This window comes from Eschrichtius robustus, chromosome 1 (assembly GCF_028021215.1).
Source record: "Eschrichtius robustus isolate mEscRob2 chromosome 1, mEscRob2.pri, whole genome shotgun sequence".
NCBI lineage: Eukaryota > Metazoa > Chordata > Mammalia > Artiodactyla > Eschrichtiidae > Eschrichtius > Eschrichtius robustus.
In genome coordinates this window covers 61,643,591-61,670,495 of record NC_090824.1, presented here as the reverse complement: position 1 = coordinate 61,670,495, position 26,905 = coordinate 61,643,591, and the positions used below count along the sequence as shown (strand labels likewise).

Here is a 26,905-nt window from a genome sequence, read left to right as displayed (position 1 = left end):
ACTTTAAACATGAGGTCATCTAAACATCTGTCTCCAATATATCACTGGGGATTTAAATCAAAAGTCTGCTAAACATGTACAATCATTTTGAAAATAAATAACAGGACAAATTTTGTCTTGATTATGATTATCATGCATTTTAAAAGGAAACATTTATTCTAATAAGAAAAGTCTGAACTAATTTAAACTTTATTGACATTAAGTTAAAATAGTTTCTTACAAGAGTAAGAGGTGTATTTCATTTATTTGCTGTTTAACAATACTTATATTTTAGCTTTTCAACATTATACACTATTCCTTTATCTCTTCATGTATTTTCAACTGCAAAATATTCAAGGAAAATTTTCAAGACAAAATGTTTCCACTCAGTAACTGAAAAACTAACAATATTCTTCTGAACTTTTCTTCCTTTAGGGCAACTATGAATCCTCCACAAGGACTAAAATAGTTCTATCCATTTAATTGACTCATGCTTTATGCCTTAAAATAAAATGAACATGGCTAATTACAAAAGACAGTTAAGGCAATAATTTCCCTTCAAGACTTTATAATTAGCAAAAAATTGATGTATTTTAAAGAAAGTTTAATTAAAACAAACTCTATACCTTACTGCAGAATTTGTTTCTAGTAAGTAAGAGTATTTTAATTCAGCAACAGGATTACTTCAAAAACCAGCTAAATACTTGAGATAAATTAGCATTAAAAATAAACCAAAATGCTTCATCTTCAAAACAGTTTCTGCCAAAACTAAAATGAACGTTAGGAGTCGAAAAGCTGGAGAAGGCAAATTAAAGCATCACTGAATAATACATTCTTAGAAAAACACTGTAACATTCCCTAATGTAGCAGAAATCACCAGAAAATTCAGGCACAAGGGATATAAGGGATATTAATGTCCAGGCTGATCTTGCATCTAATAGGCTGTGACAAAATCTAACTGTAGAAGGTGGTAGTTATGGATTTTAGAACTCCCACAATTCTTTTCTTCTTCCTGCCTACGGCTCAGAAGAACTGATAGCTTTGGCCATGGTAATTTCAGGTCATGTATTCTGCCTTGATAGCTACAGGCTAAGAACTTTAAAATGCATTTGTGACACTGTGTATGGAACTCCTTAAAAGCAAGAAGTGTGTCTTACTCATCTTGGATGCCCACTGCCTAGAGCTGCATAAGACACATACCTACAGCTTGATAATGCTTGGTCAATGCATGAATTAGTTAATGAAAGGAACATCTAAAAAACCAAGAATTTGTACCCTGGTTCAATTGAAACAGCCTACTAATAAACTGCCTTAGTTTTCCCACCTATAAAATGAGGATGATTCTTAACCTGCACCCTCACTGAAGTATTGTGAAAACTGAACGAGAACATACATAAAAAAGTATCCCAGAAACTAACAGTAGTAAACAAGTGTAATTATTATGATGATTCTCAACAATATATGTAGGTTAAAACTGTATACACAGAGAAACAGATACTGAATGTGAGACAAAGCATTTATTAAAAGACATTCTTTTGAAGAAGGTTAAAATTAAGATAATTTGTTTACCAAAATAACGTGATATGTCAAAATAAAGAGAAATTCACTTTGGAAGTACAGTTTAAAAACTGGGGGCTAAGAAATCCCTTGGGAAAATTTGTCTTGTATCATTTTGTTTAACTTTATAAGATGTTGAAAACTTATTAATGTCTTTTGAATTACCAGGAAAAAATTCAGCCTTCTTATATAGTTAATACAAATGAGTTTATCCTGGATATCAGCCTTCCCATTCCAAAAGGTTTGATACTATAATAGATGCCTAAAGATGTTGATTCAGCATAAGCAATGATGAAAGTATGATTCTTCTATTGCCAGTGGTTTTCCCCCAAATTTAAACACAGATATGACCTAAGTGGGAATTTATACTGATCTTTGTGTTAAAATAGCACAGATTTATCTTTATGATCATTGCTGTCAGTTAATTCCATTTTTAAAAAAACACTGAAATATAAAAATAATTTTGCTTTACTATAGTCTCCATTTGTATAACTTTCTCACATTCAAACTTTGGGTTCCTACATATTTTATAAGTTTCCATTTCTTTCTTTGTAGATTTGCTCTACTATGATGTTGATAATAAGTGGCTCCTTGAAAAATCACTTAATTTGGCTTTTCCCTATTCAGTTACAAAATATGCAAAGCACTATGTGTCACTTTTTTTTTCTAGATCATACTGATTTTTATTTTTCAAAATATCCACATAAGCAAGATTTTCATACATATTCGTCTGAGTGCTTTAATATGACACAGTCTCCACCTTCAGGGACAGTATTTCTCAATTTTGGCTGCACACTAGAATCAGCTGAAGCAATTTTTAAAATGCTAAGTCCTGGACCCAACCCCCAAAGATGCTAATTTAGTCGATCTTGGGTGTGGCCCTGGCATCAGAGATTTTAAAGTTACGCAGGTGACTCTAATGTGCACTCAAGGCTGAGAATCACTGCTTTGGAATTTTATAGTCTTGTAGGGGAGATTACTAATAACAGCAACAAACACCAAATTATGGGGTGCTTCCTTGTGCCAAGTAGCAGGCGAAGGCTTTATGTGCATTATCTCATTTAACTCACAACAACCTTATGGGGAAAGATTCTGTTATTAATTCCTACTTTATGAATAAGGACATGAAGATTAAAAAGATTAAGAAGCTCTCCCAAGGTTCTACCACTGTTAATTGGCTGAGAGAGGACTCAGAGACAGGTCTCTCCAACTCCAAGTCCAGAGAGGGAACTACCCTCATGGTAGAAACCACACCATAAACCAGATCTTTTAAAGGGGCAAGTCAGAGTGCTAGTGAATAGAAATAATCCAAGAATTACCTGCAGGGATATAAAAACACTAAACTTAACAAGATATTGAAAATGTCCATTTTTCTCCTTAGCCTGATGGTCAGAATAAATTACAAACTTTCTCAAAATTGTAGTATTTGAGGCAAAAACAAACAAACAAACAAACAAACAAACAAAAACACTCCCAGCCAGTGTCCTGATCTAGCTGCATATCTCTCAGTTGTCATGGACACAGGAAGGAACAATGAAATCATTATTTGACTATTATTTTTCAGTTGCTAGTCAGCATATGATTCCGTCTGTAAACTGCATCTCTGCATTCCCTACAGATCAGGGGAGCTGTCCCTCCTGGTAGTGACAGAATAACCACAAACAAAACAATCCTTCTCAGGGGAAAGCCATCTTTATCTGTCAGTATTAGTCAGTTGAGAAACAGAGCTGAAGGCAGCTGAAAAAACAGTTTGACTATTTTAAGTTTACAGGTGGCCTTATAATGGAAAGTTTTACACATTGAAATTCCTTTTTCAAGTTAAAAAAGTTTGGATAAAAAGGGACAAAATTTGGCAGTACTTTTATGCAATTCTTCTAACCAGCTTGCGAAAGCAAAATATCAAATTTTAGTGAGGCTTGGTGAACTAAGCACCGGCCTTTTGGCAAATGGACTCAGTTAACTGTTACCACCCTTTCTATGCTGCACATTCCTCATAGTTAAAATCGGATCAGCCACATGTACCTGTTATCACAGGGCCTGGTATATATAAGAAATATTTTCTGAATGAATTCATGAACATTGGGGAGAACTAATTCAAAAAATATTTTTGAAAAGCAGACTGTATACACAGTAAATAATAATAATGTCAGTGTGTAAATAATAGAACAACTGCTTAAAGCCCAGCTAGAAAGTATTTTGATGTGCATGTTCATTTGCGTGTGTGTGCGTGTGTGTGTGTGTGTGTGTGTGTGTGTGTGTGTTGTTTTTTGGAAGAAACCAGGTTGAAAAGAGAAGGCATTTGACTGATAATTTCATAACCATTAGTATCAAGGATCAGATACTTGGGGTTCCATGAAAGGCACCTTCTATGCTTTCTCCAACATTGGGGTGACAAAGCAGATGGGGTGGGTTTATTTTATAGGTGGTTCAAAACCTTTTTCCTGCTTGGCCTACCGTTAAGTTAAATGTTTTCAGGGTGAAAGGCGCAGTTTGGAGACTATCCCATGGAACAAAATACAATTAATTAAATATATCAATTTAGCTACTAGAATAAAATTTTCCTAAAATAAAATCAGGGTTTTAAAAAAGTCAGATTAAGCCACTATTGATGAGAGTCAAAAAACATGGGGGGCTTTGGTGGGAAGCCCTGGACAGGCCCTGAATGAGAGCACTGAACCTTGGAGTTGAGTGATTGGAAAAAGATACAGAAACTAATGAGAAGAGGACAGACAGTTAATTACAAACTTGGGTAATAATTTTGCCTGGGAAAAAGACTAACAGAACCTAGTTAACCTATAAATCAGTAGCTCTTGATCAGGTGGTCTCTTTATCTCTGGGTGGGATATGGAAATAACTACATTAAAGACAAGGTCTTTATTACTTGTCTTGATTAATGATGCTTGATAAAATTTACTCCAAACGTTACTATACAATTTTAAGATACTAAAAGTTATTACGAATGATAAATATAATAGAATAACTACAAAAATATAAATTCCCTTCTCCTTTAAAAAAGTAAGCCTTGGGATAAGGGCATACCCCGAGTTATTTGACAGGGTGACCACTGGGCTGTGAATTGAGAATCACTCCTCTAGGCTCACTGTGGAATACTGGAAAGAAGATTTCCAGAAGCAACCTAATGACTCCATTTGGGGAATAAAAAGACCACTTCATCTGATGAAAAATAGGATTATATTAATGATATCCAGGTTTGAGAACAAAAACAAGACTCTACCACCCCAAATCAGTCGAGTAAAGCAAAAATAAGATTAGGTTTCAAAAAGGTAAACAGAAAATAGAGTTTACATTATAAATTGTACAACAGAATTACAGTTACCTTATATTCATATAATGTGTCACTCATCTATGAAGATTTTCTAAAATGCTTGGAATATGCCTAAATACTTCTATGTGTTCCCTCTCCATCAGTAACAACTACACTTACTAGGCACATTTATAAGCACTTTATACATATCAACCCATCTGACCCTTCCAACAGCCTTATGAAGCAGATTGCAATGTCTCCATATTTTATGGAGGAAGCACAGACATGTTAAACTGCCTGCCCATGGTAACACATCTAGCGAGTATCTGAGTTGGGATCTAATGCCAGGTGGTAAAGCATCAGAATCCCCACAGGACACCACCTCCTGGTACTACCTCTACTCTCTTTGTAAGGTAAAGTTCACTATCAAAACATGGATGCCTCTTGACGGTATGTCCTATTTTCTTCTTTGTTGATCTCAGTTGTACCTGTTTCACTGCTTAGCTCCCAAGGTGTACTCAAAAGTTTGCCATCTGTGTAACTATCTTTGGAAAACTATGTAATTCCAAAACAAAGATCCAATAACAAAAGTGAGGTAGATCAATGTTTCCATATATATATATATATATATATATATATATATATATATATATATTTCATACACAGACACACACACACATACACACACACACACACACACACACACAATGAATGTGTTAAATAACTCTTTGGGATACCAGAGTAGAAACTTAATAGACCAGAAGAGAAAATAAAGATTAGGTTGCTCTGACCCCACTAAAGAAGTCCCCTGTCATGTAACTACATGCATCTCTCTGTGTCTGCAATGATGGTGGGGGTGACTTGGCAGTTCTTGAGGGAACATGGGACAAGCAGAAAGACTGACCGGAAGAAAACACAACTAAAACACAGGGCTTTGAGTTTGAGAAAATAAACCAACCTCCAAATAGTAAACAACTCAACAATCAGTCTATACTTGTTATAATCATTCCTGAGAAACCAGGTATTGGGAAGAAACAGGTCTACACCCACGCACAGTCAAGATCCAGACACACATCCATTCGCAGAATCAATGGGACTTAACGGTACTTAGGATTAAAACCCCTCCAAGATTGACTCCTACTTAGAACAATCATGGCAGGAAAACTAAGCCTCTTTGGATTTTCTTTTTCTTCCTTTGCAGCTGTTAGGAATAAAAATGGAATAGTGCAACTTAAGCAGTGCGTGGTTCCTGGGGTAATGTCTCACTTTGGTGGCAGGAGAGCAGCAATGATTCTCCTCAGCATCAATGACATGTACTGGGCCTGGCGGGAACTGAACCAACTCCTTCAGGTCATTTAGGAAGCAATATATGCTCTAGTGTCTTGATGAAAGGTTTAGAATTTTTCAAATTAATTAACATTCAAAATTGAAAACCAAAATAAATGTGACATTCATTCATTCAGTCATCTATTCATTCAACAAATGTTTATTGAGTACCTATCCTGTACCAGATTTTGTTTTAGGCCCTGGGGATATAGCAGGATACCAAACAGTCCAAGATTCTTATCCTCAGGGAGCTTATTGTCTACTGAGAGAAATAAGAACATGTTTTAGCATCTGTCATTGTTCTACATCAAGCTTATTTAACGATTAGTATTATGAATTCTTACATTTAAATAAACATGTCAATGTTACAGATCAATAAAATATAAAAACTAGGATTTTTCTTTTAATTTAATATATGGCTATTTTTCCAGCTATGCAATGTTAATAAAATATATATTAAAAGTATGACTTCCCTCACGTTCATTCAAATGCAAGAATACATAAGTTCATATAGACTGCACAAATCATAACAAAGAATGCAGACATTTTCCAATGCAGAAATAATTAATTTCCTAACAACGTATACATACTAATGACCACCACAACCCTCATTTTCTCCAACCTTGATGCTTCCTATGTTACAGTTCTTTGGTTTGTACTTCCCCTTTGGTCCTCCTCTGCTGTCTGACTATTCAAAATCCATCCATCCATCCACTTATTCATTGCACAAATATATCCAGAAACAACTGAAGTGAGAACTTCTAGAACCCATTTGCCCTTGTTCCTTAAGACCAGAGTTTCTCAGAGGTTGAAAGAGACCTAAGATCTTCCGGGTTTTTTTTTGAGACTCTCAATTTCCTCTATTAAAAAGTAAAGAAATGCAACTAACAGAGTTATTAACATGTAGCTTATTTTAAACGCCTAAATTTCACATAGTAATGCTTTTAAAACACACAGTTGCAATGACAAAAGCAATGACTTTATGTCTAGCTTTATTTGAAACAAATGCCAAAAGTTTAAATTTACAAGGTCCTCTGTGAATGTGAAGCCGCATTCAAAGGGCCCTCCTTATCCTGCTGGCACCCTTTCCCTCTTGGTTGCTGGCACATTTCCGTCTCATTGCTAAGGAGATGCCACCAGGCTATCTCCACATATAAATGTCTCACTCTCACTCCCCATTGCTTACAGCCCTTGAACCCTCCAGGGAAGCTAACCTCAGAAGGGCACAGGATCCTATACTTGGTCTTAAGAGTCCTAAATGTCCTGGGAGTTCAGGGCTCCTATTAGTTATATTTCACACTCACTACAGGTTAAAAAAAAGATTTTTGCGTCTCACCTACAAATTTCATAACATTGTTCTAGAAGGAAATGCACCCTGATTGCAAAAAACTTAACCTAAAACAACAAATTTTTGGAACATGACCTACAAATTTAAGGTATTACATGAAACTCTATATTTTCTCAAACATGATAACTGCATTCCTCTTTTTTTCTTATATATTTGTCTTATATGTTCTTCCATACATGGTAACTGTCTTTTTTTTAAATTTTAACTTGCCCACAAAAAAACTTGCCATCCATTTATAACTTATGTAAATAATGGAAAGTAACAGACTTCCTTTTTGAGTTTACAATATAAAATATTTCTGTGTATAGCTGCACATAAGCAGCAACTGTACATCTTACATTGAGTAGATGTCAAATATCCCATTATAGAAAGCAAATCATACTGTTTAGCATAGGACCATTTTCATTTAGACACCTTTGATCAAAAAATAAAAGTCTTATTTTCAGTGCTATTCTGAGAAACTATCACTCCTACAAGGAACATTGCCTCACCACTGGCAAAACAAGGTGCTATGAAAAAATTCAAAGTACTTGGCTTCTAAACTAAAAGGTCTTTTCTCTACCTCTGCCACACTGAGGGCTGGTTAGGCAGGGGCACAAAAGCAAAATAGGTCTCAGCAGAACTGTATTACTTTGCAGCAAATGCAATTTAAATAAAAATAGATTTACTGAGTGGCTACTACATTCTAAGCACTGTGCTGGGCCTAGAGATACAAAATAAATAAGACTTGGTCTCCACCTAAAAGGGGCTCACTCTTCGCAAGATTTAAAAAACAAGAGATAGATCCAGTGTAATCTTTTAAATTAATCACAAAAATTTTTTTTAAAAACTAAAGTAATTGTGAAAAGCATCCATGTAGAGTGAAATATAATACTACGTAATATATAAACATACCAATAAAAACATTAAAAATACAGATACTACTGGATAATGGCTATTTAAATACCCAATGCTGAATGGAAGGATGATACATTTTTAAACCACAGAATATATAAATCCAGCAAGGGTCACTAGACTTCATCACCGCTGCCTCTTTTTTTTTTTTTTTTTTTTTTTTTAAATAATTTAGGTACCAGTATCTCTACTTTTCTTTCTTTTCTTTCCTTTCTTTGCTTCTCTGTTGGCCTTCTAATCTCCAGCATATGTGTTCTTGAAAGAATAGAAGGTACAGGCCAAGGCAGATCTTCATGAAAACATGAAGGATACAAAAAAGTCTTATCATTTCTTGATGCATTATCAGGCAAACACGAGACTATGTTGCACTGTAAAGGAAAGTTGCTGATATGCCTTACAATTTTGATATCATCACATTTCTTTTTTTTTTTTTTTAATTATTTATTTATTTATTTATTTTATTTTTGGCTGTGTTGGGTCTTCATTTCTGTGTGAGGGCTCTCTCCAGTTGCAGCAAGCGGGGGCCACTCTTCATCGCGGTGCGCGGGCCTCTCACTATCATGGCCTCTCTTGTTGCGGAGCACAGGCTCCAGATGCGCAGGCTCAGCAGTTGTGGCTCACGGGCCCAGTTGCTCCGCGGCATGTGGGATCCTCCCAGACCAGGGCTCGAACGTGTCCCCTGCATCGGCAGGCAGACTCCCAACCACTGCGCCACCAGGGAGGCCCCCACATTTCTACTTTCAACTTAAAAGAATATAAAATAAACATGTTTAGTGCAATGAAAACTGCTCGATCAAAAAAAATCGCTAGAGTCTTTGGTACTTCTTATATTAAGTACTTTAAATATTCATCTTCTTTATGTTTTTCCTAAAATTTCATAACTGTATACATTTCTCATTAAAAAATAATTTGTTTAATTTAGTAATCATTTTAGAAATAGCTTAAAAGACATGGGAAAGTTATACTGCCATCTCGTGGTTAAAGTTTCATTTACAGCAAAAAGGACTTACTGGTATTTCCCATTAACTCCACAACACACTGTATACTACTAACCTAAAGAAAGATAATTTCCTGTTTGGAATTTATGTTTAAGAAAAATATAGGGGCTTCCCTGGTGGCGCAGTGGTTAAGAATCCGCCTGCCAATGCAGGGGACACGGGTTAGAGCCCTGGTCCAGGAAGATCCCACATGCTGCAGAGCAGCTAAACCCATGTGCCGTAACTACTGAGCCTGTGCTCTAGAGTCTGCAAGCCGTGCCTAGAGCCTGTGCTTCGCAACAAGAGAAGTCACCGCAATGAGAAGCCCGTGCACCGCAACAAAGAGTAACCCCCGCTCACAACTAGAGAAAGCCCGCACACAGCAACGAAGAACCAGTGCAGCCAAAAATAAATAAATAAAAATTTTAAATAAAAAAAAAGAAAACTATATTCTTCATACATCTCTCCCTTTCTTATGTTAAATCCCACTAGATTAAAACAAGAAACGGCATTTTGAGTGGCAGCCTCAGATAGATAAATAAAAAGAACTATGCATTTGGCACTCTAGATCCTGCTCACAGAAGCTTATCATTTACTTTTAGTGTAACACACACTCTAACCCTGAGAATTTAGAGAAACAAAATTATGGAATCTAGGAGTTCTGTTTTCACAAGGTAATCTCCAAGACCTGCAAGCAACTAATATGACATTTATGTTAAGCTTATCAACAATTGTTATTTGATCTAGGACCCTAAATTCAAAAGCACCACATTATGGCAATAGATGGAAGCACTACTTTCTTCCACCCCTCTTATATATAGCAACCTACTTTTCCATATATAGCTAAGAACTATAATTAAATGGAAAAATTAATTCTGAAAGTACAGTCCTCTACATTTTTCAAGTGTGTAATCCTCTATAATCTATGTAAGGCACCTGTTCCAAATGTTTTACAATGGTGGAATCTAATTAAAAGTCAAGACACTTCTACATCTGTCATCAGAAAGCTTTTCCCTTTTTTTTTTTTTTTTTGAGCAAATCACCAAAATTAGGAAGACAGCACCATCTATAGGTCTGCCCAAGTACAGAATGAAGTTCTTAGCTGTTACTGCCCACTGTGATACAGTAGCTAACCAAATGTACTACCCTAGAAGAAAGTTCCAGAATAACCCTGTTCATTATTAAATCTCTCCAAAGCATTTTACTCTATCTCTACAACCTTTCTCCAAAATAATGATTGTAATAATAACAACAACAGCCACAGGAACGAGAACTAAAACCAAAGTTTCACATAATTGCATTATTCTGATTTGGGTAGACTTGATGATTCATAAATATAGGTCACTTTTCAAGAAATATTAGGACATTGGCGTGTCTTCTCTCTCACATACACACACAATGTAAAACTTTTTGGTCACAATTCTATTTTAGGTGTCATTCAATCCTATTGAAATATATATTTCATTATTCTTTCTCCAAAGTTATATCTTCTCCCTACAATAGTCCATTCTAGTTTTTACAGACATTCAACTAAATTCACCCTTGCATCTAACCTAAAGCTACCAGACTCATACAAGTTAAAAGGCTCAAGACAAATCAATTTTTTATGCAACTTAAATGTCCTCCTTTGTCACAGATTAGCTTGTCCAGTCAGCTCAGTGAGTCATTCCAGTGCCTTACCTAATTGTATAAGGGTTCGATGAACAATCACCTGAGGACTGAGGCTCAGCTTGTTCATAATCAATTGCCTGTAGGGGCTGGCAGAAAAGATGTAGCCCTGTAGATGCTGACAGAGCCCCCTGCTGGGTAATATGGAGAATTTCATACCAGTGCTGTGGCTGGCACTTAAAAGATCTGGCAAAAACAAGAAATGGCCAGTTGCACCAAGGGTAGACCCTGTTTGTTCATCAGTACTCAAGTTCCCAGAGCAGCTACAATATTTAACCCAACCAGAAAAAAAAGAGGTCTTACAAAGGCAGTATTCTGTATGGGGGCTGCTAACCTGATATATCATTCTGCATACTATTATACAAGGCAAGGTGGGGTAGTGGGTAAGAGTAAAGCTTTGAAAGTAAAGAAAACAGAGTTTGAGCCCATGCTGTCACTGACCTTGAGCAAGTTACTTAATTTCTCTAAGCTTCACTTTCCTCATCCTCAAGAAATTACAAATTAATATTGACGATTTAAGCAAAGTAAGGTGTTTACACATAGTAGTCATTCAATAAGTGTTAGCACTTAAGATTTATCTTATCATTTCCTGTTGTCTTATTGTAATTATTGACTAAATAATTAGGTAGGATCCACCCAACCCAAACAAACACCCAGAGAAGTTCATTTGCAACTTCTTAAGATAACAAAAAGAATGAATGAGAAAAACTGAACTCAAAATAAGGATGAGCACAGCTATGTAACAAAGAGAAAATGGTATCTGAGGATCTAATATCAGTTTCAAAATTTACCTCCGAAATATTTTTTAAAATCATTAGAACCCACATGACTCTTGATTTCCACATAATTTTTACTGTATAATTTAGAAATTCAAGTCTTCGGGGCACAGAAAAGTTGGAAATATAGATCGGGGAGTTACCTGCACGTGGATAATACTGATGCCAGAGATCACAGAGATAGCAGAGTGGGTATGGGTAGAGAACTTGGAACCCTGCAGAACATCAATTTTTAAGGAAAGGGAAAGAAGAAGAACCAGCAAACAAGACAGTAAAAGAGTGATCACACATGGAGAAGGGGGTGAAAATCAACAGCAGAGACAACTTTAAAAATTGGTTACAGATGTGAAATTCCACCAAGATTAGGTAAAATTAGGAATGAAAACCAGCAGTTAACAGTTTCAGCAAAAAGGTAAAGGCAGATATGCTAATTAGAGTAGGTTGAAAACTGAGTGAGGAACTTTTCACAAAGGTTGACAATGAAAGGAAGAGAAACACAGGACCATAGCTTGAGATACAGACTGTGAATCTGAGAAACACAATATGAAGAGAAAAATAAAATGAAGTGCCTGTTGTGGGTTGAATTGTATCCCCCACAGAATATATGTACAAGTCCTAATCCCTGGTACCTGAGAATGTGACCTTATTTGGAAATAGGGTCTTTGCAAACATAATCAAGTTAAGATGAGGTCATACCAGACTGGAGTGGGCCCTAATCCAATGAGCAGTGTTCTTATAAGAAGAGGGAAATTTGGATACAGACACAGAGGCAAATACGGAGAGAAAGCCATGTGATAACAGCCAAAGAACACAAGGATTGTGGGCAACTGCCAGAAGCTAGGTGAGAGGCATACAACAGATTCGGAAGGAACCAGCCCTGCCCACACTTTGATTTCAGACTTCTAACCTCCAGAACTGTGAGACAATGAATTCCTGTTGTTTTATGCCACCCAGTTTGTGGTACATTGTTCAGACAGCCCTAACAAACTAATAAACAGGGACTGCCAATAACATTCAAAAGATACAGACCTACTAGAATATTTACAAGGTGACAGAACTACCATATGACCCAGCAATCCCACTCCTGGGCATATACCCAGAGAAAGCCATCATTCAAAAAGATACACACACCACAATGTTCATTGTAGCACTATTTATAACAGCCAGGACATGGAAGCAACCTAAATGTCCATCAACAGAGGAATGGATAAAGAAGATGTGGTACATATATACAATGGAATATTACTCAGCCATAAAAAGGAGCAAAACTGGGTCATTTGTAGAGACGTGGATGGACCTAGAGACTGTAATACAGACTGAGGTAAGTCAGAAAGAGAAAAACAAATTATCATACATTAATGCATATATGTGGAATCTAGAAAAATAGTATAGATGATCTTATATGCAAAGCAGAAATAGACACACAGATGTAGAGAACAAACATCTGGATACCAAGGGGGAAAGGTGGGGGTGGGATGAATTGGGAGACTGGGATTGATATATATATACACTATTGATACTATATATAAAATAGATCACTAAAAAAAAAAAAAATAGATCACTAATGAGAACTTACTGTATAGCACAGGGAACTCTACTCAGTGCTCTGTGGTGACTAAATGGGAAGGAAATCCAAAAAAGAGGGGATATATGTATACGTATAGCTGATTCACTTTGCTGTACAGTAGAAACTAACACAACATTGTAAAGGAACTGTACTCCAATAAAAATTTTTTTTAAAAAATAATATTTACAAGGTGTATAAACCATGATCGCATCAAAGTATGGAAATAAATGACACAAACATAATAATTTAAAAGGAAAAGAAAATTGGTAAGAAAAATGAGTTAAAATCTGGAACAATTATAAAGAATCCTGTAGAAGTCCCTTAACCTGGTTTCATTCATTGTCATTTTAAGATACCACATAAGTAAATCATGAAGATGTTTAAAAATAATTGGTGCATCTCTTTTCAGTTTGGGGTCCTGGAACGAAAGATGATACATAAATTTTAAAAGTGATCATGGGCCTCTCACTCAGAAGGTGGCAGAGATTACAGACTTGAATGTTTTCACGTCATTTCTTAAATGATTACAATAGAATAAAATATTGTTGAAGGAAAATATTGTTGCAAGTATCAGTTGTCTGATGACTAGAACCCCAGAGTACTTTTCTTTCTTCAGAGTAGGACCCTAAGAATAATATTCTGTGGGTTGGGCTTCTGATATTTGTTCATGAATACAGTCAACAAACATTTCTGAGCACCTATTGTGCTATACCTAAAACACCAGATTCTCAATGGTCTGAGATGTTGTAGTCAAGACCGTGGTGGGGCACAGGGCCAGAGAGTAGGGAAGTAAGGAAGGGCTGGTTTAACAAGGTGTTCCTAAAATGTGTAAACATTGTTTTATGTTCTTATATCAGTTGACTCATGTGCCCACATACTATACTTACACTTTTAAAACATGTTTCAGTGAAGGACAGTAAAATAAATCCTTTGACATGTCCTTATGTAATTCATATTTTATTTGTTCTTAAATTCATATTTTTGAGAACTAGATTTTCTTTGAGAGAGACAAGACTATATTTCAATTAAAACAGATCCTTTAAAAGTATTTCATAATTAATTTGATCAATAGAGTTGCTTCCTCCTATGGGGGTTGAAATAAGGGGAATTTTTCCTCCCTAATTACCCAGATGATGGGTTCCAGCCTCCCTTTGATGTGTCATAAAGGCTCACCCGTTTCACTACAACCTGCTATTTATTATCAAACAAATGCAGTTTGCCAAATCCTGAATTTCCAAAGGTGCCATTTATCCAAATCACGTGTGTGTCCCCTTTGCAGGCATTCTGAAAAAGAATTTTCCTTGATCAAAATTTTAACCTTGATTACCCCCTGGTGCATCAGCCTTTTATTACCAAGTCCAAATTAAAATCCAGAGAACTACTAGCATACATTCTGCCTATTAATGCATTTCTTTTAACTGTATTTTAACTATTTTGGGTTAGAGTAAGAAAAGGTAGAAATCTTGTGAAAATGAAGTGACATAAGATATATAAGATCAGGAGTTTAGAAAATAAGATTTAAAATTATCCTATACCTTTTTAGTGACCTTTTTAGGTTGAAAGCCTTGGACTCTCTCCCATCAATATAATGTACATTTTACATATACTCTCAATAGTTAATCTCCCAGGAGCCTATCCATTAATCCCAGGTTTTCCTCCTCCAGAAAGTCTTTCATTTCACTTTCTCATTTGATCCCTTGAAGATGATTAATGAGATAAACTATACAAAGTAATTGAACTGCGTTGAGTGCAAAACTAGAAAACTTATTTTCAGGATACTTTGACTAAACAATTTGACTAAGACATCTCCAGCCAGATGGACAAAATAAAAACAGTGATTGAAGATGTGGTAGTGTGTTTGCCTACAAGATACGGGGGATTAGGATGGGGCTGGAGAGGAAGAAACAACGGCCTGGAAATTTTGGGAAATAAATCAGTGTCCTGCCAGCATGGTGATCATGTATAAGACAGATGGAGAAGAAATGCCCTAAGAAGAACTCTGAGTGGGACTTGCAGACGTCAAGGAATATGAGTGTAAGATTTTGGGAGGCAGGAGGAGGAGGGTCCTAGCAATGCCACTGTGGAGAAAATTCAGCGTGGACAGGGCCTAGGTGTGCCCTCGGGAGGGAGCCTGACAGGCCTGGGCAAAAGCAGGGTCTCTCAGGGGGTCAAGGGGACTTCATCAGAGACCCAGGGAGATTTCTGAAGTTGAGTGCCAGAGCCCTATGAGAACTTGGGGAGAATACCCATTTGTGCGGGCCTAAGAGGCTCCTACATGACATGGGAAATAAGAACCCCATGAGCTTTGGAAACACATGGAAGAGCCCAAATTGGTCATTAGGGAGAATGGGAGGGTCTGAGGTGGAGCTATGCTCCTGGCTAAAGGAAGAGATGTGCATAAAAGGGAAACCTCCCAGAGCCGGAGCCCCACTGAGAGCAGACAACAGAATGATGTGGGACCTGGGGGATGCTGAGGCCCAGGGATCTTGGGAGCTCTAGCAAGCTTGGGGGAATTCTGTCAGTGTTGCTGTCAGGTTTGCTGCCAATCCATTTAGTGTCTTTTCAAGAAGTAGAAAAAGGTTTCCCTTCTCCCCAAGGTGGACTCATCTCTGCTCTAGGATACATAGATTATGAATCAGTGCATGGACTAGATTTCAGGTCCCACTTGCTCAAGCGGCCAGAGCCCTTTTTCAGTCCACAATCTACCCAACTGTGCATAGAGGCCCTAAATGGATTGAGAATTTCCTTTTCACTAAATGCAAATCTTGTGCCCACACATGGAATTATTTGGAGAGAGCAAGATACTATTATGCAAAAAGACCGTAAGGATTGTATTTGTAGATAAAAGTTATTTTAAGGGATGTAAACTAATAAAAGATAGAGAGATGATAAAGGATAGTAGACTTGATCTCTCCAACTTCTAAAACTATCTGCTAATGGGAATCATATTTTCCTAGTCCCTTTTGTAGCCTGTTCCTACAGAAATGATTGCATGCTTGTGCAACCACAGGCAAGTTAATTAGGCCCTCTGGGTATCAGTTTCTTCATCCTGGAGGTGTGGTTAGGATTTAAAATGTTGATACATGTAAAGCTTAGAACTGGGTATGGCACTTAGTATTTACTCCATAAATGTTAGTTATTTTTATTACTTGTATCATTCAATGTTAATGAGAATGTTAAAGCTGGTATGTCTGTAGAGGCGATCTGGGAGCATTTATGCAGAAAATGGTTTTCAAGTCAGGCCTTGAAAATGGGCATGGTTTCAAAAGGTAGAGAAAATTACGGGAAGACAGTCTAGGCATTGGGAATAAAGGTGGAAAGGCACAGGCAACATTCGAGTATAGTGAGCAGATCTATTGAGCAGAAACCGAATGGAATGTATGGCAGAGAACAGGAAAATAAGCCTGAAAGCTAAATTGAGGGCACGCAGTTAAGGAGTACAGAATTCATTCTTCTCTCTCTGGTCAGCAATGAAAGCCAAGAAAGATTTAACTTGCAACCTTCTGCAATCTGGCTCCCACTCTATGGAATCTCTTTTCTCAAAGGTCTTCTAATTCAGTGCTTCTAAAACTTTAAAGTACAAACCAGTGACTTGGGGACCTTCCTAAAATGCAGGTTCTGATATGGTAGGTCTGGAGTAAGCTTAGCCTGAGATCCTATATTCTTAACAAGCTTCCAGGCGCTACCATGCCCCTCCCTGCTGCTCATCCATGGACCAATTTTGAGTACTAATCCAATGGCCTCTTCTCCATCTCATCCTTACCCCCTCTGCAGTATTAGGCCTTGTTGATCTTCTTGATGCTCTCATCATTGGCTTCTACTCACTCACCTGAATTTTATGCTATTACTTGAAGCTGAGAATGCAGACTAGGAGCCTGCTCTATAAAACTCCAGTACATATTGTCTTGTCTTGAGCACAGCTTTCATCATATAAAACAAAGTTGCCATTGATAACAGTATCTATATATAATAGCTGTAGCTACAAACTCAAGGTCAGTCTTTAGATGTGTATTGTCCAAGCAACTATCAGTGCATCATTTGGTCTCTTAAATGCAAATATTACAAACCATCTTTTAACAAAAGACACATATATCGTTATAAAAGACACCAACTGCCCATCTCATGAAGTGTTTAAGCTTCTTTGGAAAATAATCTCCCCTGAGATCCTCACCCCTCCCTGTGGGCACTGGCTACAACTGATTGGTGCAGAGGTGGGCCCCTGACCAATACTGGGTTATTTTGAGTCCTTCCCCAGCATTTTACACTGGGACTGAAAAAAAAAAGCAAGTCAGTCTCTTGCTTTCTTTACAGAAGTCAAGAGCATGTAAGCTCAGGAGCTATTAGGGACAACATTCTGACACATGGACTGAAGAGAAGAAAACAGCAGTCATCTGTGAGAAATAAAACTGATGAAGATACCAGGAAGGAACAGGGAAACAGCTCTAAAGTTTGGCACCCTGACATCCTTGCTCATCTCCACATAGACCATGTAGGCAAGGCTTGACCACAGTCTGACCTGAGTCTTAGCAGAATGCCCTGTGATTTCTTCTAACATAAGGGAAGATGAACAGCCTGGTGAGGAGCTGTTGGGAGGCGTTTCTCCCGTTACCTTGTGGAAGACTGACACAAGGCCATTTCTCATCCATCTCCCTAGTTTCAGTTCAGCACAAGACTTTCCACCTCATTCCCACTTAGGGTAAAGCTGCAGACTTCAGCGTAAGTCTATAAAACTGCTCGGCTGTGGTTCTGAGGCGGCTCCTCAACGACAGGGTGACCCATCACTCATACCATCTGTTATCTGGCCTCTTCAGTTCAGTGTTGTCTATAGACCAAGGGGCACAGGGAACTGACACCACGATGACTTGCTTTTGCTGTCTGTGTAAGCAATTAACCGTCTGAATCCATTTGGTCATGTTTACTCCTCAGTGGGCAAATCTACGGAGGTATGAAAAGCCATCCTAATGGCTACAGAAGTATTACTTGGGACCCAATCATTAGCCACCACCTTGCTGCCTTGGAAATGCTTAACCATTTGGCCAAGGGAAGAAGTAAGAAATGGCAAGAGTTCACTTCCCAAGATCCCCTCAGTGCTCCAGCTCCTGATTATAGTCAGTTCTCAGGAATGCATTTCAGACTTTGAATTCCATGAGATACCCTAGTATTTCTCCAGTAAACCTCTCCAGCTTCTTTTTTTTTTACCCTTAAGAAAGCTAGAATGTATTTTTTTTATTACTTTTTATTGGAGTATAGTTGCTTTACAATGTTGTGTTAGCTTCTACTGTACAGTCATAGAAAGTATTTCTAACCTTTACCATCAAAAGATCATATAATACATACACACACTGGTGTTGCATTTGATGACAATATCAGTAATCAGAACTTCAGTGTTAGCAAGCAAATGTATTTTCTGTTTTTATTAAAATTCTGCCTCTCATATATTAATTTCTTTTTGGCCCTTGACGTAGTATATATAACATGATTAGCCTGCCTTATAAAAGTCCAATAAATATAAAGTTTTATGAAAATGTTATTGGCCAAGTGGGAAAAAAAATGACTCTTTTTCACTATGATGAAAGTATAAATTACTCTCATCATTTATCAATTGTAATTTCATAGTACTAAATACGTAAGTCAACTATGCTATGTTTAATTTATCTTATAAATGTACTAATTTTCATTCATATTAGTTATACAATTGTAAGAACATGATGGAATAACACATTATATTTATGCCAAATATGTATCATCCAACAAAACAGCGTAAGTAGGATTAGAGTTTGATCTACTTTTAACATCCCTTGAGTTTAGCTGTGTCTAATACCCAGAATAATCATCCAAGCCAATATACAGATACTTATGAATCACTAGTCATAGGTTAGGATGTTCACCAATTAGCTTCATTTCCCTACTGGGCCAGCTGAGTTTTATTTGATCAGGGTCATGGACTCTGAATCAAGCCAAGTCAGGGACAGCTGGCAGAGTCTTGGACATTGTGGAAATTTGACCAAAATGGTGTATAAATTGTTGCAAATTCATCATCACTACTGGGAAACAACTAAAAAAGTAGAAAGTGGGGTCACTGACATCATAACAACAAATAGACATAGCACAATTACATATAAGAAATGAACGCCTTGATTGCCGTATTCATGAGATGTCATCTTTAGGAAAGTGTAGAGATTGTTAAGTGATATATCTGGCTGCTTGTGGTACTCCTAGATGCAAGGAGTTTGTGACATGATGATAACTAGTCATAATTTGTCCAAATTTGTTTGAAAATAAAATTTACTAGTCAAAGTTAAACATTAGACATCTAGTCATCTTAATATGATTTACTAGTGTTACCATAATAATTTATTAAGAGAATAGTTACATTTATAAAAATGTTTTATGCTGATGAGTGAACTATATTATTTTATATATTCGTAATAAAAAATGCATCACAGTATGTAAGACTAAATTTTCAATCAACTCATAATTTATATTTTAAAACATCTTTAAAATACGTTCACATAACATGATCCCGCGGGTAACTTTCTCTAGCCACTTAGTCATTATTTCCATGATTAGTTATAACAGGTTTCTTCCTAAAGGTTTTTTCCCCCACAGCGTAACTCTCCATAAATTAATGTGAACCTATCATATCAAAGGTGTTTACATGTGTTAATATATTCATTTAATTTTAATATGCTTATTAAGGCACGAATAGCTGCAAGCAAGCTAGCATAGCATGCAATAAGAAAACCTGTGGAGTCCTGAGGTACATACTTTAACGAGGGAGGTAGGAATTACATAAGATCTGAGTTAGCCCGGGAAAAAAGAGGCTACAACTGATAGCACAACTAAGTCTGACGCCAACTGGATCATTTCAAATAAAATAGCCAGCCAGGCAAAAAGGCCTCCTCCAAGTCGCAGGCCTTGGGGCTGCTTGCCTTGCTCTACAAGCTAGGAACACAGAAGGTGGGGAACCCGAGAGCGGCCAGCGCGGGCGCCGCGGCGACTTGACCTGGGACACACGCCGCCCGCCGCCCGCTCCCGGCCTCCTTTGCTCGCGCGCTCCGCGGGCTCGGGCTCGGCAGGTTCTGCCCCGGGAGCGCGAAAGGCAGAGGAAAAAGGCAAAACTTCGGTGGGGAGACTTGTCTGAGAAACGTTTTCGGAACACGAGAAGGGAAAAACGACTAGCCCCCGGCGGGGCGGCCTTACCAGCGGAACCACCGGCCAGGATCTGCCGAGAAGCCTCGTTCACGAAGCCGACAGCGGGCTTGGCCGACATCTTCGCAAGCCAGACGACCACTGCTTGGGCTGAGATGCGTGGGCGAGCTCGCCAGCCTGAATGCCGGCCTGCAGAGCCCCTCCTGAGCTAGAGTGCCGGGGCTGGGTTAGTCCTTGGGCCGAGTGGCTCCCTGTGGGGCGGCAATCCGGCGACTGCTCGGAGGCGGCGGGCGGTTTGGGCCACAGACTCGCCGCGTGATCTCCGGCGGGTCGGGACCTGCCTGTTGCGCTGCTTCAGGTGCTCCCTCTCGACCCCGCTTTGCTCCCTGGGCTCCGGGAGGGACCCTGAAGGAGAAAAGACACGCAGATGCGATTGGGTTGGTCGACCGCCGCAGATCGGTTTGGTCTCCTAGATTGGCGCCCACGGGTTTCCCTATCAGGAGCCTTCTGCAGAGTTTGTCCAGCTGGCCGCTCTGCCTCTGATAACGCAAGTAAAAAAGTGATCCTGGCCTAGAACTCCAGCGGCAGGGCCCAGGCGACCCTTGCCCTCTGGAAAGCCAGAGCACAGTGCAGTTCTAAAGAAGGGTCAGGTGAATAAATTCCTTGCAGTTAGTTGTCCCGAAATTGTGGGCTATAGCAACTAAGTCAAAATAAATCCAATTTACAGGTATCTTACAATTGAGCTACTGTATATAGTACTTTTCTAAGAAATGGTTTTGGCTTAAGGGAATATATCTCGTACCTCATCAACTTGAGTTTTATTTACTGAAAGACCAAAAAAAAGAAGGCCTTATTACAAATAAGTCTCTTCTATCTATACCCCATGTCCGTGGGCATCAGCGTAATGTGTGCATTTGTAAGAAAAGTAAATTCATGTTCCAGTCCTGACCTACTGAATCAGAATCTCCGGATATAGGGCTCAGAAACCTGTGTTTTAATAAGTTCTCCAGTGATTGTTATGAATGTTAGAGTTTGCGAACCACTGACCCAAATAATCAAGGAACATTAAGTAACTACCAATATATTCTTCTCTGTAAAACGTTTAATTATTCATACTAGCCCTTTAGGATAGTTAGCAAAACAAAAATACTAGTTTATACTATTTTTAAACCACAAGTTGCAAAAACTCTGTAGGAGAGACACAAGATTCTCAAATTTTAGAAAAATACCTGCCACACCCCTAACAGGCAGGAAATGATAGGAGTAAAACGGAGAATGAGACGCTTTGGAACCCTTATTGTCACATTATTTCTTAAACACGGTACTTAATACTAAACATATTCAGTTTGAACTATATAAACTTGCCATTTTTGAAGGCCATTGAATATCAGCAATATGTAATAAGGTTCAACTTAATATATATGATTTCCAATTAAATGTACAAAATACAGTAATTGGTTTTATACTTTGTTTTAATTTCTTAGGCTGAGCTATTAAAAGCTGGTAATGATAATCTGACTGGCCAAATTATTTAAAGTGAGGAATTCGAGAGACTTGCTACTTATGTGATCAGATACGCAAAAACAAATTTTCTCATATTTGATTAAAATTACTAAGTTTGAAATGTTTACCAAGAAATAGTTTTAAGAAACTTTTGCTATTTAGATATAGTAAAAGCTTTTGAGCTATGTTTCAGTCTTTTACTAATTAAATATGAGGTCTTGAGTACAATATAAAATCACTTATTCATTCAAAAAATACTGAGAACCTATTATATACTAAGCATTAAAATCAGAATTTCAGAGCTCATAGAAAATGTTTCCCTAATTTTCCATTGAAGAATCTAAGTTTCCCAAGATCACACCATAAGTTAATGGTATAGCCAGGATTCCCTCTTCTAATAGCCGTGGGATTATAGATTTAAATATTAACCACAGGCCAAACTACATTCAGTCACACTGAAACCTAAAATAATTAAATGCTACCAAAATTAATTTCATTTACTCATATGTAAGTAGAGAATTTTTTAAAGTTAAAGAAATTTGTTGGATTATTAAATACTATTAAACCCCAAGGCACACACTGAACCAAATTCTACATTCATTCATTGAGAGTTTACTGAGTGTCAGCATTATGAGCTGGCAATGTAACAGTTAAAATCCTCCCTTGGAGCATATAATCTAATGGAAGAGATCATACTATGTTGCAATGTAAGTAAATTTTTGCCTTCCCTAGATTATTTCAGGAAATACAATAATACTCCCAGGTCAAGATTTAAAGACAGACTTTTGACATCATCCATTATTTCCATGAATATCTTTTTTTTTCATAAATATCTTAATCTCTGAATATTTTATCCTGAGGAGGTAGGTGCAAGTTTGTGGTCTCACTAAGACCTCAATCTCTCAGGATCCCTACAGATTCAGTCAGAAGACTCTCCCAGACATCTTTCCAAATACCCTGTTAGAAAATTGCTACCTCTTTTTAACCTCTCTGCACTAGAACAGATATCTTTGAGTAAAAAAAGCAAGGCCTGATATTACAGGTAGTCTAGTCCTACACCTCCAGATTAGCTGAGGAGATAGGGCCTAGGTATAAGAACATTCTGGAGCTTGGGAGTCAGCCAGTGTCGATCCACAGTCAACAAGTACACACTGCGCTAAGAGCTCTGATTATGGGGCATAGCTCTTATCTGCAGCCAAATTTGCCCATGGCCAGTATTGGAATGCTGGGAGGTTTAGCACTGGGAAAAGTAAAATTTACTTGACCTACTAGTTCAGATTCCTTAGACACAATCCATCACATTACTCTTTCTATTATTATTTTACGTAATGCTTTAATATTTGCTGTAATATTAGAGCAAAACTGCTAAAGTATCAAGCTTATATTTTTTAATTATTGATTTACTGTATTTAGCTGATCTTGGTTGAGAACTACATAATTAAATTATTGATTTATCAGTTTGCAAAGTGACTAGAAACTAAACCTTTGGGAACCTTAAAATACTTACTGAACTTACGTATCTGACAATTTCTTTAATATCTTTTTGGAATAAAGTTTTTGTATTGGGCCATTGGATCAGCTACTGTTCAAGACCAAAATATTAGTGACTTAAACAAGATAGAACTTTATTTCCCCCTCATGTAATGACACAATTGTAAGCCACAAATAAAGCTCCGGCCAGCAGAGAGGAAGGAAGGTAAGAAGGGCAAAGAAAGCCCTGGAAATTACATAAATCTCATTGGTTAGAACTTGGCCACTAGGGCTAAACCTAGGTACAAGGGAGGTTGAGAAAGGTAGTATTTTGCCGGGTGACAATGTGTCCATAAAAAATATATATACCATTATGGAAAAAGGGAAAAACATATTGGGAAACAACTAGCAGTGTCAACCACAGTTTGGGAAAAGGTTTCCGAACAAAGAACTATACTTTAAAATTATAGTATTTGCTCATTTTGAAAGATTTTGTTTTCCTCAAGTCTAAAGTTTATCTTCATCAGTTTCTAACTGGAAAATGCTGTATAATCCCATGGTACTCAATGTACTATAACTGCGAGTCACATTTTAAAGTACCATTCCCTGAAAGATACATAGCCATTGTAGGCTAGAGACTCTCTTCTTTAGATGTCAAAACACACTCTCTAGGGTTTCCCTGGTGGCGCAGTGGTTAAGAATCTGCCTGCCAATTCAGGGGACATGGGTTTGAGCCCTGGTCCAGGAAGATTCCACATGCCACGGAGCAACTAATCCCGTGCGCCACAACTACTGAGCCTGTGCTCTAGAGCCTGCGAGCCACAACTACTGAGCCCACGTGCCACAACTACTGAAGCCCGCGTGCCTAGAGCCCATGCTTCGCAACAAGAGAAGCCACCGCAATGAGAAGGCCATGCACCGCATCGAAGAGGGGCCCCCACTCACCACAACTAGAGAAAGCCCGCGCACAGCAATGAAGACCCAACACAGCCAAAAATAAATAAATACAATTTTTTTAAAAAGATTATTCACTAAAACATTAAAAAAAAAAACACTCTCTATATACACACGGACACACAAATGCAGAATTTAGCATACATGGAGCCCATCCATGGAATACGGTGGGAAGTTGGGAAGAGTAGTCTGTGGATACCAGATTAAGAAATCTTGACCAATAGAAGAGATTATAACTCTTGAACTATTCAAAAGACCTATTATTCTAGAATATTCTTATGCAGAAGTATTAGAAGTATTAAAGAAATGCTGTTTGCAAATGAAAGACTCTTATGTGCTTTAAAATCTGCGGGTCTGAGTATCACTGCTCTAAACTCTCAATGATTTATAACTTACAGATACCAAGGCATCATATTATTTAGGACAGATCTTAGGTTCTGATGCATTAGATTATTCTATCACCTAACAGAGCACTTCTAAGTTCCAAGGGACTTTAACTGGGCAGTATGGACAAAATAATTACTTGAGAAGCTTTTTTCAATATATTATTGTGATATAAGAACAACACTTAGAGGCCATTTATATTACAGAGTTCTGTTATTTGAGATGTAACTGTGAATCTAGGAGTTAAGGCCTCTGAGCTGTCAACATGCAGAAATCCATGCACTTTCCTCCTAGGAGCTTCCCAGGTTCACTCAGAACTAATTTTAGACCCAATTCTAAAAAGGTTGATAGGGTGGATATCTAATATCTTGGTTCACAGCAGATTAGAAAAAACAAACTAAGAGAATAGGGCAGGGACCTTCCTGGCAGCAAAGTGGTTAAGACTCCGTGCTCCCAATGCAAGGGGCCCGGGTTCGATCCCCAGTCAGGGAGTTAGATCCCACATGCATGCCACAACTAAGAGTTTGCATGCCACAACTAAGGAGCCCACCTGCCACAACTAAGGAGCATACCTGCCACAACTAAGAAGCACACCTGCCACAACCAAGACCCGGTGCAACCAAATAAATAAAGTAAATAAATATTTTTAAAAAGAGAGAATAGGGCAGAGGGAAATCGAGAGATTATAGAAAAGTGAAGAGCAATCTGCAACCTTCAGGCCATATTCAGCCTGCCTTGCAAATGTAATAATTACAATATTCATGTAATGCTTACTTATGCAAGGCACTGGGCTAAGAATTTCATTACCCATTATCTCATTCATAATATCATAGAGATATTCTTATCTTACAAATGAGGAAATTCTGGCACAGAGGTGAAGTAACTTTTGCCTGAAGTCACACTGAATATTTGAGATATTATTTGAACCTAAGTATATATAATTTAGGAGGCCTATTTCTGAATCACTAGCTATATTGTTTTTATGGTCTAATTTTTATTTCAGCTTTTCTAGCCATACAGAAAAGATGTACAATTATTCAGAGTAAATAGCTTGTGGTAAAGTCAAAGGACTTTCATAAACAGTGACTTGATAATATGTATCAGGAACTTTATACATCTGAAGTTAGAAAAGCACTAACTTCAGTGCCATAAATTTTATTATGTGTAAATAGTGTGAATTTTCTATTTATCAAGTCAGGGTTTCTTGACAACAGCACCATTGACATTGTGGGCCAGATAATTCTTTGTTATAGGAGGGTGTCCTGTGCAATGCCAGATATTTAGCAGCATCCCTAGTCTCTACCCACTAGCTGCCAGTAGCAACTCCTTCCCCATTTGTGACAACCAAAAATGTCTCCAGACATAGCCAGATGTCCCCTGCAGGGGAAAAATGCCCTTAGTTGAGAAGCACTGGTTTAAGTAAAAGAGCTAATATAATAGTGAAGCCTATTTTAACTTTCGACAATCATGGAATGACAGATCTGGAAGAGACTTTAATCGATTTCTTATTTGACAGTTCAGGAGATTGAGATGTGAAGAGATTGAGGAGCTTGGCTAAATTACCAAACTATTTAGGGGAAGAGTTGGGTGGGAAAGCCTGACATTTCCTGACTTCAGAACTGATAATCCAGGCATTGATGTCTGGGATATTTCCCATAAATTGAATTGAAAATTGTGGTTACAGTAGCCAGAGTGATCCTTTTAAAGCATGTTTCAGATATTACTCACCTGTTCTAAGCCATCCAGTGGTTTCCTGTCATCCTTAGAATAGAATCCAATGTCTTAGCCATAGCCCAAAAGATCCTATGTAATTTGGCTTAGGGCTACCTCCTCAGACTCTTTTCCTAATCCTTTTCTCTTTCACCCTGCTCTTGTCACACTGATTTTGGGGGGCATTCCTTTGAACATTCCCAAGCACGCTCCCCCTCTTTGCATTTTGCTTTTCCTTATGCCAGGAAGGTCCTTTTCCTAGACATTCCCATGACTTGCTTCTTCACATCTTTCAGGCCATCGACACAAATATTACTTTGACAGGCAGGCTTTACCTGTGTAAAATTGTACTTCTCCTTAATCTTTTCACACTTT

General features: G+C 37.8%; 1 protein-coding gene across 2 annotated transcripts in view; it reads right to left on the bottom strand.

Moving 5' to 3' along the window:
* Nucleotides 1-26,905, bottom strand: part of SLC25A21 (solute carrier family 25 member 21) — a 514,375-nt gene that overhangs the window by 475,146 nt on the left and 12,324 nt on the right. Inside the window, exon 2 of one of the 2 annotated variants that reach the window (XM_068533042.1) lies at nt 20,561-20,914. In XM_068533042.1, the coding sequence (XP_068389143.1) occupies nt 20,561-20,630 (70 nt within the window). In that variant the 5' untranslated portion in view covers nt 20,631-20,914. Of the gene's footprint in view, nt 1-20,560; nt 21,046-26,905 lie in introns of those variants that run through there. The other variant, XM_068532966.1, reaches the window with a different exon arrangement.